This window comes from Ascidia mentula, chromosome 2 (assembly GCF_947561715.1).
Source record: "Ascidia mentula chromosome 2, kaAscMent1.1, whole genome shotgun sequence".
Lineage (NCBI taxonomy): Eukaryota > Metazoa > Chordata > Ascidiacea > Phlebobranchia > Ascidiidae > Ascidia > Ascidia mentula.
In genome coordinates this window covers 12,026,410-12,046,116 of record NC_138567.1, presented here as the reverse complement: position 1 = coordinate 12,046,116, position 19,707 = coordinate 12,026,410, and the positions used below count along the sequence as shown (strand labels likewise).

The window sequence follows — 19,707 nt, the reverse complement described above, 5'->3', positions numbered from 1 at the left end:
TTTGTATCAATTTGCTAGAAGTTGAGAACCACAGGCAAACACCTGTTAGTTTAACACATTCAAACTACTATTGTCGGTTTTGAGAAGTAGGATGGTTTTATCATGGAGAGAAAAACGTGTATATTTTATAACAGCTGTTTGGTTCCACCGGAAGCAGCACTCTTTACTTCACTGACAACGACCCAGGTACACGAAACACGAACAACACTGCAAGGCTTTCTGGTCGATTTACCAATCAATATTTCTGCTACATCCTCGCTTCGAGGTGGGATACGTAAATAATACCATTGGCGTTGCAAGGGAATATGCAAATTGATGATTGTTATGTTTAGGTTTGTAGTTAAACGTATAGGGTGCGTCTAAACGTTTTCTACTTCATGTAGCGACTTTCTAAAATTAGTCGAAACCTCCAAAGTATTTGGCTTTAATTTTAAGCTGAGTACTGCATTGAATAATACATGCGTTTGGAAAATAACTTCGCTTACTTTACGATATTTGTTTATGTTAACAAGCGGTTCAATACATTTTGCTACAAAATAACACAAAAAACATTTTTTGCTAGTGGATTGCAAACTTTTACCCTTGCTACGTTTCTGCGTGATCATTAACATTCATGAAGATTTAACCAATGTTTTTGTTGCCATAAACATATTACTTCTAAATACGTGTGTTTGTTTCAGGTATCCATCCGACCGTATGAGTTCAAACAGCCTGCGAACAGCCATAGTGGAGCTGGTCAGGACCTTTCAAGCACTCTACACACCATTAACATACATACGCACATGACTGATTGATTGAAAAAATGTTCAACTCCACCAGAAAAAATATTGTGGTATCCCAAAGTCATAATGGGACAATTAACAGATATCTTATAACAATGATTTGTTTCACATTTATTTTAGTTTGACAAATATCCAGTTTATTAACCCGATAAGACCCACCTTACCGATAATGTTTAAGAGTCCTCGACAAACATTGATCTCTCTTATTCTTACGATTGTAGGCTTACATAGTTTACTTATTTCCGTAAATCGCTTTACCTTGTATAATAAAGCTGGGTGAACGCAGTTTCCTTCATTCTTGTATATATTTGCAACATTTTCTCGTTTATATAACAAAAATAAAACTTCTATATAACCTTGCGTTACATTTTATGGGCAATCTCTATCGTTTCTCTTAGGTTTAAAACCGAATGCATTTCACCAATATCATGCTACACGAATCGTTTTACACATGGCACAGCTTTGAAACGTTTCGCAAAATTACTCTAGAAATCAAAACAGTTTGCAGGAGCCTTTACGTTGGCTTCATGTCTATTTTTAATTGTCTCAAAGAGATAAGCGCAAATGAAGCAACGAATTAACAATCATCCAAATGTGAAAAGCAAAGAACAAAGGTGAAAATGCTGTGTATGTCCGTTGTCCTCGATCGTATATGGGTTGATCGCGTAATTCAAGCAAGAAGGTGAGAATAATTTAAAGTTTGATTAAAATAATGGTGACAGACAGGGTGCGCCTGCAATAAATTAGTGAACTGGCTTTACTTTTAGGCGATCGTCGATTTGTGTGCCTTTCAACCCAAATAAACAAAAAACTGTCCTGTTAAAAAATACAAAGGCGTTGCTCATACTGTTTTGTCAATTGACATCAAAGAAAGACAACAGCAGTCCTGCAACGAATTCATAATTAACCAAACTAATTAATGCATAAACGTCATATTGTTATGTCACTGAAGCCAAATTGCTATGGTCGTTGTGTTGTGTGTAATTTCCAGTATATCTTCTCTGCTGGCGTTGACCCAAGGTTGACCATGTCAACGCAAGTTTGTTTTGCCTTTCAATGTATGTTGTACTACGTTGTTTCACACGTTGCTAAGTAACAGACTGATTGACCAAGCTGAAGCCATCGCAGGTCAATGACGTGACGCCATCATTTAAAATTTGTCTGACTGAAGTGTAGAGAAAAGCGTATACAGGGTGCTGCATTTTGAAATTTTATGGTTTCTTGATGCTCGTATTTCATTAATGTATCTGGAACAACATAAACGGACAGCATTGAACGCTGTTTCTATTGATAAGGTCTCATCAGTGCAGCAGGTGACTGTGGTTCTGAACTAACTGGAAAACTAGCCAGGTACATATTTTTAGGCACATATATTTTTGCAAAAATGCGTTCAGACTTAAAAAGTAAGATTCACAAATAAACAGTCATAATCCCTTTGTTGCACTTGTTCACTTGTTGTGCTACGGTTTAATGCAAATTTGACATGCTATCACAACATTTATACCAGATAAATAATCTCTAGCATCCAAATTATAGAGATCAAGTAAGAATGTTTAATTGTGTTGGGTAGGATTGGGTTGTTGATGCGCCATCAAGCTAAAAATTGCTGTAGTCCATCAGTTGTAAGTTTCAAAACTGCTGCAATAACCTGAAAAACACATTTGATTAGCCTTTACAAAAAACAACATTTTTATGCCACTTTTCGCTTGAGAAAAAAAAATCAACCTTATGGCAATTTAGTGTTTCTTTTCAAAAGTCTACAAGCTGTAATCCAGTAACAAAAAGAAAATCGTACAAACACGCACTCACCTTTCGGTAGTTTATTGAAGGCTTTAAACTTGTTCTCCAGTTGATTCAACAGCAGTTGCACTGTGTTTGCCTAATATTATCTAATAACAAGTGTCTAACTTGAACCAAACACTTAAATTAGAATAATTTTGAAATTAACAAAACAAAACTTAACACATCGAAAGGTGCTTGCACACGCCCAACCACTCTCTAAACTGAATTAAAGCAAAGTTTGACTTTCGCGCCGCGACGGAGTTATCTCTCCCCGTTACGCGATACAATGCGTTATTATGAAGTTTGAATATTCTACCAATGAACGGCGAGTATATCCATTGTTTCGCATTACGTCACCCGGCGTTAAACCTCCCGAGGTTTGTGGAGCGCGCGGCGGAACAAAAACTGATAACAATATATGGGCATCGTACTCGCAGTGTGATATTATATCAACATACAATGTCTTTCCCAGGGGGTCGCAACATTCACAGCGCAGTGTGCTAATGTATAAATTATGCCATTATAATTTTAATGACTTTGCGTGCCAACCCTTTGATGAAATGTAAAACCTTGTAATAGTGTTAAATATGGTTTTGACGTGCCATGAATATTCACCTCGCGTATAACAGAGATTTGACAAAATGTTTTGAAAGTTTCAGATACCACTCAAAATCCTAAAATTTCGTTTTAAAGTCTTTAGGGTTTTGGAAAATGCGATTTCACCCAAATTGGTCACACCACACTATAAACATGGAAAAGTCGGCACGTTAACCAAAAAGGTTTAGGTAGAACATTCTGCACCCAACATAATATTAGTTTGAGTAAATCACAAATTTGGGTAGTCTTAATAATACCCAACGACCCATGGGTTTTGCAACCACTTACCCAAAAATGATATTTGAGTAATATTAATTCTACCCTACGTGTTGGGTTTGAACACGTCAAACGGGTGTTTGAAGAAACCGTGGTACGTGAATACGCTCACATATGCTCATCTTAAACCAGTCTTGGGCACAAAACTTTGTTTTTCAATGTATTGAAAGGATGTTAAGAGCAAGTTCGAACAAAAGCGAAAGGAGTTGTTTGGGGAGAGGAGTTGTTTTCATTGTCAAAATTTATGACGAAGCACAGACTTGCGCCACTGCAACAAGGAGTTCAGAAGGAAGTCATACAAAAGTGGACCTACATGAAGTGTAGTAGTTACTTGTTTATACTGCTATAAACTGGGATCCGTAAAAATGAATAGCAGTAGTCACGAACTGACAGTTCGTCCAATATATGATGAAACTTGTAAGTCGTGTTTTTTCAGAAGTTTACATAAAGCGTAAATACTTCCCAATGTTGGTCAACTTTGGATTAATCAGCACAATACCAACAAGTAGAAAATAGAAAAACATGTATTTTACTTCTTTGACTATGCAACTTTGAATTTTCTTTTATTATAAACCACTTAGATACAGTACACCAAATCAAGAACTCGCTTGTTTGAAAATTGGAAAGAATAAATTATTTGCATTGTAGTTTATGAGCAACCTTTACGGCAGCCAGCAGATGAACAGGAAACTCTTTCAAAGTTACGCTCTGAACTTGATCAAAGTTTGAAGAGTGTGAAGATTATGCTTGTGGTATTGGGAACATGCATATTGATTGGTATTTCTGCAACATTTGGTGTGGTAAGTCGAAATCCATTTACATTCCAGACACTTTAGTTTTGTTTTACATAAATAATCCGGGTTGAAAATAATAACAGGGACACAAAATTTATGCACTCGTTTTTCTCAACTAACTCTTCGGTTTACTGCAACCTATGAAAAGACGACAGACCGATTTTAAAACAATAACATGACGTCATTGTGAAAGGAAACTTGCAGCGAACAATAGACTTGATCGAATTCTAGCCAGTCACGATCTTAACGTATATACAGCCATGTACAAAACAACAAAAGACCGTTGTTTCGACCTTGCATGGCCTCATTTAAATGAACGAACCATCACCGATCAAATAAAAAGCTATCTTTTAAGTCATCGGTTTTCTGGATAAAAAGTGTTAGGCTATCAAACGGCGAGTGCATATATTTTATTAAATGCCTTTTTTCAGGTTTTGATGATGAACTCCCATATCAAAGGTATACGTGAACAAAAGCAGACATAACAAGAGTGTAACATGAACTGTCTTTCAGAGACCCCAATGATGCATGAAGCCAACATCACGGAAGACATTCGATCTTTGCAAATCGACGTTTTGTCACTGCGGGGTGACCTATGAAACAATCCGAATAATTTATTTCTTGCACTAACCATTCTGTTTCGAAAAAAATTGAAAATGATAAATTAAGTCTGTACATCAGTGCGTTTAAATCGTAATAACCACCTCTATTTCCATTTAGAACAACTCACGAAATACGGGAATCACCCCACAATCAAGTCGATGGAAGGTACAAGCCATGCACAAGGCATCAACTAATTGGGCGACAGTTAAACTGACGTTGTTTAGGATTTGACAAAAAAACTAACGGCAGTTTCAAACTCACAAAGTGTAAAACAGAAACACATATACATAAAACTTTAATATTGTTTTTGTCACAAGATCTTTATTTTAATTTGGTTGCAATAAATAAATATAAACTTTCATGTTGTTTTTAGGCCAATTGAAAATTCATCGGAATGAAACTACTCAACAGATGCAAGCATACAACAATGTTGTTCAGGGTAACTACTAGTGATGCACCAAAACAGCTATTTTTATATTCGGCCGCAACCGAAACTAATTTTGGTATCCATCTCTTTGAACACAATAAATTTAAACAAATCGTGTGCTGGATTGGATTTAATCCTAACATCGACAACCATTTATTGGCGTAAAAAAAGAATAATCTCGACTGCTGTACCAAATGCTTAATGTTGATTTTTATAATTTCTGTGACAATAAACAAATAAAACAAACACACGAGTACAGTTTAAACAAAGATTCTAACCTTTACTAAATTTTGCGTATCAGCGTTGAATGCAGAAAAAAAGTTTCAGTTTCGGCCAAATTTTGCAGAAATATTCGGCCAAAATCCAATAATTGCAAAAACCTTGGTTTCTGCCGAATAATTTCGGCAAAACGAACTTTCGGTGCATCCCTAGCAACTACCGCTTCTATTGAAGGTCGTAAAATAGCGCATAGATCGGTCCGCTGATTTATTGAGCATCACAATACTGGTACTTAGCCTTCGGTGACAGGACAACACATATTATATCAATCAAAACCGGAAAAAAAAATTAAAGATTATAGTGTTTTCGGAATTTTCGTTGTAAGACCAAAAATATTGACGTTTGAGTAACAGACATTTAGGAACATTAAGAACAAAAAACTTTCTACATTAATAAATGCCTGTATACCGAAAAATGCCTGTGGACTAAACGTGTTCCCGAAACTTGGCTAATATGCTAAAATCAGGATAACGAAAGTTAAATTGAACTCTGTCCACACAACTACCTTCGTCGTTTAGATCACCTGGTAAGATACGGCAATCGCATCACTACCAGAATGACGTCAGTAGAAGGTAAAATCGTGCACAAGAGAGCAACCAATTGGGCGTCAATAAACGTTATGTTCTTTAGGTGCGGTTGCGAGATTGAGAAACGACACAACTCACGGTTTCGAAATGTTACAGATTCAAATGGAAACGTCTTTTCAAATTTTAAGTGAAGGTATTTTGCAAGGTAGGTGCAAAGAGAAAGTCGTCAATATAACGTTAACTATCCAGTTGATCTTTATGCGACTTTTATTTTCCGAATATGAATTTATTTTTCTAATAAACTCTTGTATTTTTGTAAAGGTGATTTTGAACTGGCCAGATTCACAAGAGCATTGAGAAAGGCAGCAACCCAATCCTTTACAAATACAATTCCGAATTTTTATCGGTATAAGTACGACGGTAGCGACAATCAAAGCATAAGCGACGGCGGTCACGACATGTTTGACAACGGCAATAAGGTACATGCAAAGTCTGAGAATGAGATCTGAAAAATCATGCCTCCGGTGAGGTCAGAACTCACGATCCTGTGCAACTGCATGACTGGCAGAGTCGCCCCAGACAGGTGCGCAAACGCACAACCGCAGTAGGGCGATCTTTCTCGTTACATGAAACACTTGTATGTTGCCTGATCATATGTAGAGTTACCCTGCATCACGTAAAGCGTGACTGACCAAAATATACCCTGTTCAAACGCTTTGCTCCTGTATCTCAGTCAGTGCAGGGTTGGGTCTGGTTCAAACCTCACCGGGAGCATGAGTTTTCCAATCTCGCTCCGAAAAAGTGACGAATGAAAAGCCAGTAATTGTACAATACAATTGTTTTTGTTGAATTTGCTGCTTCGATTAACAAATCGTAACTAATTTGGTTCATTTTCCAGTTAACAGTTTGGAAAGACAGCTATGACCCAATACCAATAAAATACAACAAAATGTTGAGGTGGGTCAGGAAGTGTCTTAAAACGTTTTTATCCAAATTTAAAAACTGCATTGTATTTATCCAGGGCTGAAGATAATTCGTTCACGGTTACTTCGGTTACCGATCATCCATTTATATTGGCGATGTTAATCAGAAACAAAGACCAGCAAAGTGAACACAGTTTCTACATCAAGGTGCTAATCACCTTGACTTTTCAAAACTTCGTGAAAATTATTTGTTGAAAAAATGCTTAACAATGTACATAAAATTAATTTTTTTTCGTCTATAAACCGTACCAGAAGAATCACCAGGTGGACGCGTCAACGTTTTTGACAACCACTATACGGCAGCACATTTTATGATTGACAGCATTTTATTTCTTATTTTATATTTCAGGAATCGGGAAACCTAGGAGCTGATGGAAATGGAAATTACTCAACGTTTCACGGTTCGTTTACACAAGGTTCAATCTCCTCTGCATACCAGATATATCAAGTGTATGGAACACCTGATCCATCCATAATACAGATATTTCTTTCATTTTACAGTACTGAGGCAAGAAATAAAATAAAACATTTGTAATTACAAAAACGGTTTTTATTCTAATTAGTGTAAAGACAAACAACGCATTTCTGTAAAAGGTTGTTTATGTCATGAAAAATATTAACTGTTGTCTATTACTGTTTTGTAGCTTTTTCAATCAACTGGGAGAGGTACTCTTTACTTAACAGATAACGAGGAAGGGACAGGTGAAACTGACAATACTGCACGATTTACGGGTCAATTTAGCAATAGGTTTTTGTGCTACATTTTAGCTTCGAGGTGAGAAAAGTTTTAAAAACGGTACCGACAAATTTTGGGAAAATATTCTTACAAATGCATTCAATTATTGCTTCAGTTTACGGTGTTACCTTTAAAATAATTATTCCAAAAACTTGTATTGTAAATATTGCTGAATGTTTACTTTGCGTCACGCAGAGATTTGTAGGATTTCAGGTATATTTAATTTATCGCATGCAGATATACCTATAAACCAAAAATTTATACTGGATCGGCGAACCCTGACAGGCTGTCGATCAATAGCTGCGGGAGTTTCTGTGTAAAGCTAGAAATGCCGATCAAATTTGCAGCTCTATAATTGCGAAAAAAAATCTATATAAATCAAAATGAGTTTGTTTTTCAGGTATCCATCTGAACATATGAGTTCACAAGCCCTAGAAGATGCTATAGTTGAGTTGATTCGAGTCTTTCAAACGATCTATAAACCATAAAAAGACAACCGATGCACCAAACCCACTGCTTGAGGACAACCTTATTATTTCAAGACATATCGTTAAGTTTAGACAGTACTTCGCCATACCATGTCTTGATGTGTGATAAAGAATGTTGGTTGTATGCTTACTGCATCACATACTTCGTCTGTAACTAGACAAGTAATGCAACATGTCCCCAAATATTTGGTAGTCACTAAATTAGTCATCACACTACAAACATCCTAAGGGATTACATTTGTGCATAAGCACCCCATTTTTCACTATGATGTTTGTACAAATTATTAAACGTGCCGTATCAGTCTTTGTATGTATATACGGACTAAATTTTCTTGATTTGGCACTCTTTTGTAAAAGACTGACTTTTGTATTAAACAATGCGCACTAGCTTTCGCGAGAACCTCTCGCTTCATCAGGTGAAAATAAACACAATGCGATTCAACAAGCAAGCGCAAGTCGGTCAAAGAAAAAAGGCTCTGTTAAACGATAAGCTGTCGTTAGTTGGCGTCGTCGTGTAACGGCGTCGTCGTGTTGATAATGGCTCATGAAACCCCAATCTCTGTTGAGCCCATCTTTGATGGTTTTGAAGCGGTTAATGTGGTGTTTCTCGGCCGTTGTACATAAGCACTCTATTTTCACTATGATGTTCGCCTGAAAGGACAATGAGAACTCATTGATTTTCGCCTTGTGATGTCAATTGCTGTTCATTGCGATTGAATCTACCACATGTGGTGTTAATTAAAATATCTCACGTTTGTAGCGCTCACTTTGCCTCATTGTAACGAAGCGGATTAATTGCCGTTTTTCGCCGCGTTTCTCTTGTGCTGCTAGTGTTGCGTAGACTTTTGGAATCTTTCTTAACTTGGGAATGCAATAAAGCAGTGTAACGCTTGCTTGCTTGGGAGAGAAGAACCTTGAGAGAGAAACTAAAGGTTGCCTGTTGTCCTGCGCACGGATTTAGCTGGAGGGGATTTTCCTTGTGCACAGTTTAGTGCAACAGGCGGATGCTCTGCTAATGGCTTGTCGGAAAAACGATGAATATACAATATTAAAGGTGCGACGCGAAAGGCCTGGTCCTACTTCACCAAAACAAGTAAGAAACGCTTCCAAACTACTTTTTTACCACCAACGTTTCGGTACAAACGCACTTCAGCGGTATCATCCAATTTCATTTCGGGAAAACTAGCAAACTGATTTTTTCCAATGGACCGCGTGTCTGGGCGCAATTTTTTGTGGACACGGGAGCAGAAATCAGGGTTTTCGGACGTACAACTCACATTTGATATCGCTGAATTTTTCACCTGGAAAGTTTAAATGGAATTTTTTCTATGTCTTCAGGCCACTCTGCTCGGGGCAGACTTTTTGAGAGCACATTCTTTGTTAGTGGATCTCCAACAACAGCGTTTGATCAGCGCGAAAACGTTTGCTAGTGTTTCTGTTCGCAAAGCCGTGTGCACGCGCGTGCTCGGTGCCTTCCTCCTAAGAAACTCACTTTGGCAAGAAATGAATTCGTCAATACGTCAAAACTGGATTATTAGACGCTCGTCCAGCCCTTGGGCTTCGCCGCTACACCTGGAAGGTCGCTGTTTTGCCACTTACACTTACCACAAACCGTTAAATTTTGCCTTCACAAAAGTTTCCCAATCTTGGTCTGCACGATAACAGTGTTACTTCGCCGCCATTTCCGAGTTCACCACAGATGTGTGGTACATCAAAGGTAAGCAAAATTAGGTCGCAGATTCTCCATCCAGAGCCTCCATCGACCCCATTGAATTTCCTTTGGACCATGAATACTCGGCCCTTGCAACCGCGCAGCTTCATCAGGAAATTCAAGCATACCGCACGGCTGTGGCCAACCTCAAGTCGCAAAACATTCAGTATGGTTAAGGTATGTCCGATGACACCTTACTCTGCTATGTCTCTAAACATGTCCCACGCCCCATTGTATACCAAAGTCTTGGCAGCGAAAGATTATCGTCATTGTGCATGGTTTGTCATGCCCATTCATTAGAGTCAACCGCCAGCTAGTTGCTTCCAAATTCGTGTGGCATGGGATAAAACAACAATTTGGATTGTGGACACGCAACTGCGTACAATGTTAAAATATGAAAATCCAATATAATGTGCGTTCGCCACTTTCCGCCTCGGGTTCGTTTTACCCATGTTTGCGTGGATATTGTAGGCCCACTTCCGTCTTCACAGGGTAATACATATTTATTTCGCAAGGAATTTACTATATATGAGATTTGAAGCCAGATTATCACCACACAAAGCTTTTCAAATCGGAAGTTCTTTGTTTAGATATTTGGTTCAGTTGGAATTCTGTATGATGCAATGGTCAAGTTTGAACATGTTTTCTTTTACTTTCGAGCTTACGCAGCAAACATTGTGCTGTTGAGGCCAACTTTAAAATTTATTTTTCTGAAACAAATTGGAATCAGCAGAATTTCAACAATAATAATAACAACGAAACCTATGCAACTATAGCTAAATTCATTGTTGGCCGAGACGTTTCCGTTATTCACGTCAACCAACTGCACTGAAATGGGAATGCATGCTTCCGCAGATAACAGGGTAATGATAATAATGGTATGATGTTTGTGAACATACAAGGAGCACATTTCGTCTTGATGGAGTAATTTATAATATTTTCCTAGTATTCCTTACGGTAAATGTGCTCATGCAAGAGGGCCACCGGCATCAGGGCCTATAGATTGACTTAAATGTAGAAACAAAATGCTTTAAGGTAGACCGCATTGTAGAGTAATCCATACCCACTGATGGATATCTGCAAGTACATAAGCGCTCTTCGTTTTTGTCCATCAAATGGTTGGTGTAGGAAAATTCGTAAATGTACCAATTTTATGTTCAAATATTTTGTCGATTGAGGGAGGTTTCAAAAATGCTGCTTCGCTCTGTGCACAGACTTACCCCGAAGCAAGAAAATAACAGAAGTATCGGTTGCTAAATCGTCCGAATACCTCTGCAACGTTATCGGTGTAATTTGTCACACGGCTGTAATCCTCAAACCTCAGCGTAGCCGTCCCAGTCGAGTTGAAAAGCTGCAATCAACAAACATAATTACAAATTACAAATTAGGTTTAATCTGCTTAAGTATGTCGTTCTCATCGACATAATGTGGGGGAAGGTTTGCATTTGTGAATATGTTCATACCTCAACACTGTACATGTTCAGAAATACTTGAATGATGGATGGACTGTCCGCTCCAAACACCTCATAAATCCGGTATGAAGAGTGGATTGAACCTTGCCAAAACGAGCCGGAATGCATGCCGAAACTTCCTCTACCGTCAGCTCCCAAATTTCCCAATTCCTGTAAATGTGGATTTGTTTACATAGAATCTCGGTGGAATTTTTGGGGCATAGCTGACCTTAATAAAATAACTGTGTTCAGTACGTTGGTCGTGGTTTCTGATTAACATCGCCAAGATAAACGGATGGTCGGTAACAGAAGTCACGGTAAACGATCCATCTTCAGCCCTGAATGAAACAATTTTGTGACCCTTGTCTGTTTATAAATAAGGTCATAACTCACCTGTACGTTTCGTTGTATTTTATTGATATTGGTGGGTGACTGTCTTTCAAAACTTGTAACTTTCAGTGAAAATGTAGTATTAGTTTATAGAGTAAAGAAATAAAGTTAGGTGTTTTACCCTATTTCCTTCGTTGTACATCCCATGCCCGCCATTGCTAATGCCGTTCTGGTTGCTGCCATCGTACTTAAAACGGTAAAAATTTGGAATGAAATTCGGAAAAGTTAGTGCCGCGGCCTTCCTGATGGCTTGTAAATACCTCTCTAGTTCCAATTTGTCTAAGACGAAACAATAGCTTTCCATCCATAGTTTAATGCTTACTATGTTAACATTCCAATCTTTAAAGACTTAGGACCTATATTTATATTAAGAGTGCAAATTCCATTACGTTTTACAGCCTTAAAGTGTGTTTTACTATGTAGTGATTTACAAAACTGTAATACTCAATACGTTACTGTCCAATGTTTTTAACACAATTTCTTCGTGACATTGACACCCATCTACCTTTCGCTGAGGTGGGATCCTGGTGGTAAGCCGTCAACTGAGTAACTTTTTCTTCTAACTCCACCAGTTTTACATTCATTTGTTCAAGATGTTTGTTGGCAGCATCTTAAGTTGAGAAGATGCAGAATAGTCCCAAACAAAAGAGCGTACTTACTCCACGAAAGGTGACAAACTTATCACGCCATTATGCACAAATCGCCCTTTTACGCGTTACGTGTAACTAGCGTATACGCATACACCTATCAGTAACAAAACCCTTTTTTGTTGTTTTGACAGATATACCAGAGAGCTGAGTAGAATTGCGCAAGCGTTTTTCCAACTTCTGAAAAGCTGTAGTGAATGTCGGTAAATAGGTCTCAAGAATTTCTGAAATAAATAACAACAAATCCTGTAATGAAGAACATTATGTCATTTAGAAATCAATAATCCTGAAACACAAGGTCACAGTTCTTCTTGTTTTCGTAAAATTCTAGCAGCAACCATTTCCATATGACTTTTGTGTTCTTGAAATCTTACAAAATCACTCATTCAATGAAAAAAATGGACTTCGAACTGAGAAACAAATTCTTACAAATAGCAAAAGGATAATATCAAGCGTCAGGCGGTTGATGCAAATGGTCAATTCATTGAATGATATATGTATAGACATATAGAAATTCTGCATTATGCGAGGTTGCCCATGCCCCAAAGCACCAATGCGCATCACTTTTTGTGTACCCCTTCTGTTAACCAATTGTTACCATACTTTGCACGGAGGATAGAGTTTTTCCCCAGAATTGTGTCTGTTCTGTAGCGTCATTTTTCTCTGTTTTCAACTGGTCTAAACAGTGTAATCTTATGTTAATATCGTATAGAGCAATAAACCTGCAAAATAAATTTGATAATTTTTGTCATATAACAGGATGTGATTACGTTTTCCTCTCTATAAATTATCTTAAACCATCGTTATCAAAACCCTTGATTACGTTCGAGTGTTGTAAATACAAAACGTTTCTTCAATAATATTGAAGGTAATTGCAAAAACGAATTCAAACAAACACTTTCAAGCACAAATTCTAGTAACCTGACGGTTTAACATCTCTGTTTTTATTTACCTACCTTTTATTTGAGAGATCTGTGGCGTGAGCTGAAACAGAAAATTAGTTCGTTAAATCAACTACACCAGATTCAGGTCACGATCATTGCAGTTTATGCGTTTTTGGTCCTCTGCTTGTCAATTATACGCGCGACTTGTTGGATCCGAAAGTCTGTAATGATTTGTCATCCCGGAACCGAAATTAAACGCGTAATTAGATTAAGATTTCCAACAACTCTCTATGAAGATGATGTTTATGAGAAATTTTGATCTTGACTCATAAGTGGAGTGGATATTATGTCTGCATTGAGAATACGTGATCGACAAAAATAAAGTTTACTTTGTTGTGTTTTTCACTTCGAAGTTGAATGGCACTATGAAGATGTAAGTTTTAAAGCTGTTTAACTTACAAAAACACAACTGCAATCGCCCTGTCTCTCAACATAATAACTTCGAAAGAACGTTTCTGACATCCTCGAACGAACGTTACACCAAATGCATTACTTACTACAGCGAGTGTTGTTATAAAGGCAATCAACATGAGTGCACCCAACACCACCAGCAAAATCTTCACATTCTTCAAACTTTGCTTCAATTCAGAGCTCAGGTTTGAAATTTGTTCCTGTTGACTGTGAACTGCAGGACAAGGCCAATTAGTTATACTTAAACTACAACTATTTCTCGTAGAGTTCCAGTTGAGCATTATTGGTTTAGTCATATATATATATATATATATATACGGCAAACACTATAATTACAGTTATTTCGTGCATACTTTGCTCAGCATTTGTCGTTGTGCGGTATGTCTATTGCTTGTTTGGATATCAGAAAGACAAGCCATCAATAATAATCTTTAAATATATTGCTACTTAAAACCGGGCGCTAGTTTTACATGACATCTTCCAAAACTTACTGTTCTGTTGACAATTGCCATCTGCACACATTTCCATTTCCTTTCCATTCATACTCCCAAACCGTCCCGTTACGTTATATGTGCAAAAATGTCGGTTGTTTAACTTTGTCAACTGTACTAACCACAGATATCTGTTGTATCGTAATGTAGGGACTAATTCATCGTGACTAGCTTTACGAGCTAGCAACAGGAAGTGCGTAAGTTTCCCTTTGGTTTTCCCCTTACGTAACTGTTCCTTGATTGCTTGATTTTGTAACTAATGCATGAGCCAAGTATATCACAGCAAAAGTAATTTGGGTGTTTTATTCGCAATAAATTTTCGTTGAGGTCAATCATCGCAAAATGTAGGCATTTGTGTCACTATATTTTTTTCCACTATAATATTGCTGCACTATATGTATAGTTAACGTAATACCCATTTTTGTAGCGCGTATGAAGTGAATTCAACGCTGCTTGAGTAGATAACATCTTTACATAGTAGGCTATTATGAGTGAATTCAATCTTTACTTAGTAGGCTATGTGTCTGCTGTGCTTAATACCAAATTTTTGTACAGTCGGTGAACAGATAATTATAAATGGAATTGGACCCCCATTGTCACGGCGCACTGCTAAAACCAAATTATCTAACAATTGTTTCACGAAAAGACCGTCTCTTCAACTAAATCTTCTACAATTAATGAAACCTACAAATAATGCTTGGAACACACCAATAAACTCTTAAGTGTTTCCTTAATATGTTTGGTTAAAAGGCGAACTGTCTACGTAAAGGCACTGGGAAGTACTGCAACCCATTCTCAACCGCAAATACCGGTTTTTAATACGGATAGTAAAAGAATAAGTGCAGAAACATAGGCACAATTACTGAATACAAAGCAAAGTGAAGCCATAATGATATGATTTCTTAGCCTGCTGACAGCTCACAGAAATTATTGAATACAGTCGTTATTGTCGACAAGATATGGTTGCACCAATACAAATTTATGAATAGATTATACACGTTTAGAAAGGGCAACGAAAGAGCGTTCATCAACAATTGCCACATAAGATCTCCCATACGTCACTCAAATATCTCTGGTACGTTGTACGAAAGACGACGAGAGTAATGGCACCTTAGCACGGCCCGCTGTCAACAAATTTTGGTCGTAACACACACTGCAGCGGTTCTTCTGCAGAAAATCCAAACCCAAAATTAAGTGGTGAGCGATGCCCGACGCGACATATAAACACGTGGGAACATCTAGCCCTCCCAGTTTAACATTTACAGTGATTTTCCCAATAACTGAAACCAAACTACCGTTAATTCCAGAAAAACGTTCGTTTTGGCCCAGCGGGGAGATTTTGAGGCGATCATTGTTCAACGTCTATAAACACTTTTGGCTAATCAAAGAGACACTTGCACCAGTATCAACTAAAGCACATACCGGCTCTGAAGCGATAGAAATGTTGACAAACCGTACTAATCGGGGTTTGGTGGGATTCTCGCTCGTGTTCTGATTATTGGTAGGATTCGAAGTTTTGGGTTCGGTGTCCTTTAAACATAGACTTGCTTTTGCCTCTTGGGTCACAGGGGTACCAGGTCTTTTATTGAAATTCCTGCGAGGCGTAAAACTGGCATGAAAGCAGCGCTTACCTTGCATTGTGCAAAATCTTTGCAAGTGTCCTGGTTTACCACAGGCGAAACAGCGTCGATCCAACCTGTCTGCCATCTGATGTGGTGTTGGTTTCCCCAATCGCTGCACCTCGCGGCGTACAAGCTCAATGTCCTTCTGGAGAGCGGTCACAGTTTTTTGGAATTCTCGAACGTCGACGTCTGCATCCTTTTCCGGTTGTTTTGATTCTGATGGACCTTGAACGTCACGACGACACACGCCTAAAACCTGGGACATTTCCGGTACATGCGTGGACAAAACCATCTGAGCGGCCGTCCAAAAGTCCCGTTCATATTCCAACCGTTGCGGCAGGGATCTGGCCATGTGCTGGTCCAACATGCCAACAAAGAGTAATGAATATAACACCTCATTTTTAATAGTCTCCTCCGTAGGATAAGCCTTGTCGCCAAGAGCTTTCAAAGCATACACAAAGTCCTTAATGCTTTCCTGTGGCAACTGCCGCCTGCCAAACAACATCGCGCGTGTTTCATGGAGGCGCGAGTGGTCAGAACCTTGCTTTAGGGCGCGGCTAATTAACTCATCGTACTTCAGTTGGAAAACATTATTGTCGTTTCCCTGAACTAGCCAGCAGAGGTCATCATCAATTGATGTCAAAAAAAGATGACGCTTAACTTCCTGACTAGCTTTCACACTCTTACAGTACGATTCAAATAAGGCAACAAACTGGCCAACATCTTGTCCCGGTACAAAGCGCGGTGGCGATAAAAACAAATTAAAAGACATTAAGTTCTCTGAAAGCCGTATGACCCCTTATAAGCGATAGCAGAGTCCTGGCGTGCTCGCCAAATGTAACCGAAATTAGCTTCTCTCTAAACCGGCTAACGCCCAGGTTACTCCGCACTAACGGCCTATCGCCAAGACCTGAAGTCAGACGACCAAGGTGGCTAGTTTTGTAATAAAATGGAAACGCTAATAGGTATAAAAGAATAAAATGGTAAAAGTTTTCGCTTATTATTTCTGCCGCCAGCACTTACACCAATCATCACTGCCCACGTTTGCCACGCAAGCGTGACCGCTCGGGCGTATGAAAACGAGTAAAATAGAAATAATTACAAATATATTATAAAAGGTGAGTATAAGTAAACAAAGAAAAACATGTGAGTAAAAGTGAAGGTGAAGTGAAAATACAAAAAGAAATAAAGCGTGTGAAAAACAAAACGAACAAAGACGTTTACATTACTAATACTTGAATTAACGCCTAGCAAACTTTGAAGATAATCATAAATGTGCTAATTCAGGAAGAAAGAAAGCCCAGTGGTTTTTACTGGTGGATCGCGACATCCACTGGGGTCATTAGCACTTTTCTAAGGTGTCTGAAATCAGGTTGTAAACAAGGGCAATGACGGAAAATTCATATTTTAATCGACAAGAACTATTAAGTTGAACATTGCTGGTCCAAAAAAAAAACTGAATACAAAAGAAAGTAGTCGTACCCTGCTTGACGTGTACCCATGTAATTTGTCTCTCTGTTCCCATTTCCCGCCATTGTGCTTGTATTTTTTTCTTTCTTTATTTTTTTCTTCCTGTTTTCTTTAATTATTCGCCACTGTCGTACTTTTTTCAACAATAAATAAAGTTGTAAACAAGTGGCGTTTATGGGTCACGGGTCCCGCGACTTTTAGTTTTTGACAAGATTTTGAGGAATGTTCGCTGAGTTAAAAATACTACTTTGCATTGTTTTCAATTGAAACATATATACTAAGCGCTGCAGTCCTGCAAATAAGGAAGTAGAATTGCGTCTCTCGCGGCAATCCAAATTCACGGTTTGCACCACATCTTACGTCACTTACCATTTTCCAGAAATATATTCACTGCAAGATAGCCCTATAGACGCGGAGATGGCATTGCGGCTACTGACGCACATTTGAATACCAAGCAGGAAAATAACACATAAGGAAACAATTTTATTCAACATAAATGCAAGTCTGATTTGGATTAAACAAACTTTTTGGGTCTTGATTTTTGACATCGGCCAGTTTTGTTTTCGCATAGTGCAAATATCAATCATTGGGATTCACCATGATACATCAATGACTCATTTGGGGCTTTTGCCATACAGTGAAGTTTACAATATTGCTAATTCGTTGCAGTAGTAGTTAAATCTTCAGGTATGTGATATGCACGTAGCAAAATCCACATACCCATTGCAGTTTGTAGAGATGACTATTTTCAGATATAAATTTATCTGTAAAATTCCTATCTTCTAAAATATTTAGAGACAAATATTCATATTCAGAAATTCTCCTTTTTCACAATATTTGCGCGTGTTGAAAATTTAAATGATCGATCTGATTGCTGTAGATTTGCAGCCAAATCATGTCAAATCAAGTCACTTCTTTAAAGTTTTAAAAATATGTAGGCTTTTTGATGCTACTTTTTTCTCTTGTGACTACAGCATGTAAAGGTTTGAACTCCTAACCAAGTAGGTTTTTCCGCTAAAAAGCTACAACAGTAGCTTGAAAGCGAAGCTTGCGCACTGCTTGCAGAAGACATGAAATGGTCAATCTCCTAACTTCTCATGAAAACAATGAGCTTTAGTGGTTAACAAGGCAAAGGGCAAAAAGCGTGCTCGTACTGCAGGTGCACACAAAAGGACGACACAGTCAATTAATATTTCACGAAAATTCAGTTCACTTTAGGTAACAGTAGGAGTAAAGAAAGAGGAGAATTATTACAACAAATGGCACCGACATCGTTTGATAAAGTGAGCATACTAAACTGACCAATATTCGTGAAGCCCATGGGGTTTAGTTTTGTTGCTAAAATGTGGCTCTTTTCCGTTTGTTTTAGGTGGCACTGCTGGTTCGACATGCGAAAGGGCAAACGAAGTTCTTCGCGAATCACCCTTTAACAAAGCTTTCTTCGCGAGGGCACAAAGCTTTGTTTTTCATTGTATTGAAAGGATGGTAAGAACAGGAAGAAGTTCAAACGAAAGCGAAATTGGAGAGGAGTTGCAATGTTATTGTTAAGATTAATGACACAGGCTTGTGCCACTGCAACAAGGAGTTCATTAAAAGTTATACAAAAGTGGAGCTGCATGAAGTGCAGTAGTTACTTGTTTTTTTCTGCTATGAACTGATATCGGTCAAAATGCATAGCAGTAGTCACGAAATGACAGTTCGTCCAGTATCTGCTGAAAATGGTGAGTCGTGTTTGTTTCAGAAGTTCTATCGTAAAGCGTAGATACTTCCCAATGTTGGTCAACTTTGGATTATTCTTTACAATACTAAGAGTAGAAAAGAGAACATGAATTTTACTTCTTTGACTGCTGCATGAAACTTTGAATTTTCTTTCATTATGAACCACCAAGATACAGTACACTAAAACAAGAACCCACTTGCTTGAAAATTAAAAAAAACTTATTTGCATTGTAGTTTATGAGCAACCTTTACCACAGCCAGCAGATGAACAGGAAAAGTTTTTAAAGTTACGTTCTGAACTTGATCAAAGTTTGAAGAGTTTGAAGATTATGCTTGTGGTATTGGGAACATGCATGTTGATTGGTATTACTGCAACACTTGGTGTGGTAAGTCTAAATCCATTTACTTTCCAGACACTTTAGATTTGTTTCACATAAATAATCCAGGTAGAAAAAAAGGGACACAAGATTTATGCACTCGTTTTTTCCGACTAACTCTTTGGTTTACTGCAACCTATAAAAAGACGAAAGGCCGATTTTAAAACAATGACATGACGTCATAGTGAAAGGAAACTTGC

The 19,707-nt window shown here is 38.0% G+C and overlaps 2 protein-coding genes across 2 annotated transcripts in view; one reads left to right on the top strand and one right to left on the bottom strand.

The window, feature by feature from the left end:
• Positions 1-8,274, top strand: part of LOC145890129 (uncharacterized) — a 49,848-nt gene extending 41,574 nt beyond the window's left edge. The window contains exons 5-14 of the mRNA XM_082981165.1: positions 4,952-4,999; positions 5,208-5,273; positions 6,059-6,112; positions 6,171-6,272; positions 6,389-6,546; positions 6,966-7,024; positions 7,089-7,197; positions 7,400-7,558; positions 7,695-7,825; positions 8,187-8,274. Of these exons, the coding sequence (XP_082837291.1) occupies positions 4,952-4,999; positions 5,208-5,273; positions 6,059-6,112; positions 6,171-6,272; positions 6,389-6,546; positions 6,966-7,024; positions 7,089-7,197; positions 7,400-7,558; positions 7,695-7,825; positions 8,187-8,274 (974 nt within the window). The remainder of the gene's footprint in view (positions 1-4,951; positions 5,000-5,207; positions 5,274-6,058; positions 6,113-6,170; positions 6,273-6,388; positions 6,547-6,965; positions 7,025-7,088; positions 7,198-7,399; positions 7,559-7,694; positions 7,826-8,186) is intronic.
• Positions 8,275-10,993: 2,719 nt separating this feature from the next.
• LOC145890127 (uncharacterized) lies at positions 10,994-14,408 on the bottom strand. Its single transcript, XM_082981164.1, has 12 exons — positions 14,320-14,408; positions 13,915-14,042; positions 13,430-13,457; positions 13,077-13,151; positions 12,614-12,697; positions 12,332-12,436; positions 11,948-12,105; positions 11,830-11,888; positions 11,666-11,774; positions 11,449-11,607; positions 11,256-11,336; positions 10,994-11,062 (listed from the first exon to the last, which is right to left on the bottom strand). The coding sequence occupies exons 1-12, from the start codon at positions 14,369-14,371 to the stop codon at positions 10,994-10,996; spliced, it is 1,107 nt and encodes a 368-aa protein (XP_082837290.1). The 5' UTR covers positions 14,372-14,408.
• Between the last annotated feature and the right edge of the window lie 5,299 nt (positions 14,409-19,707).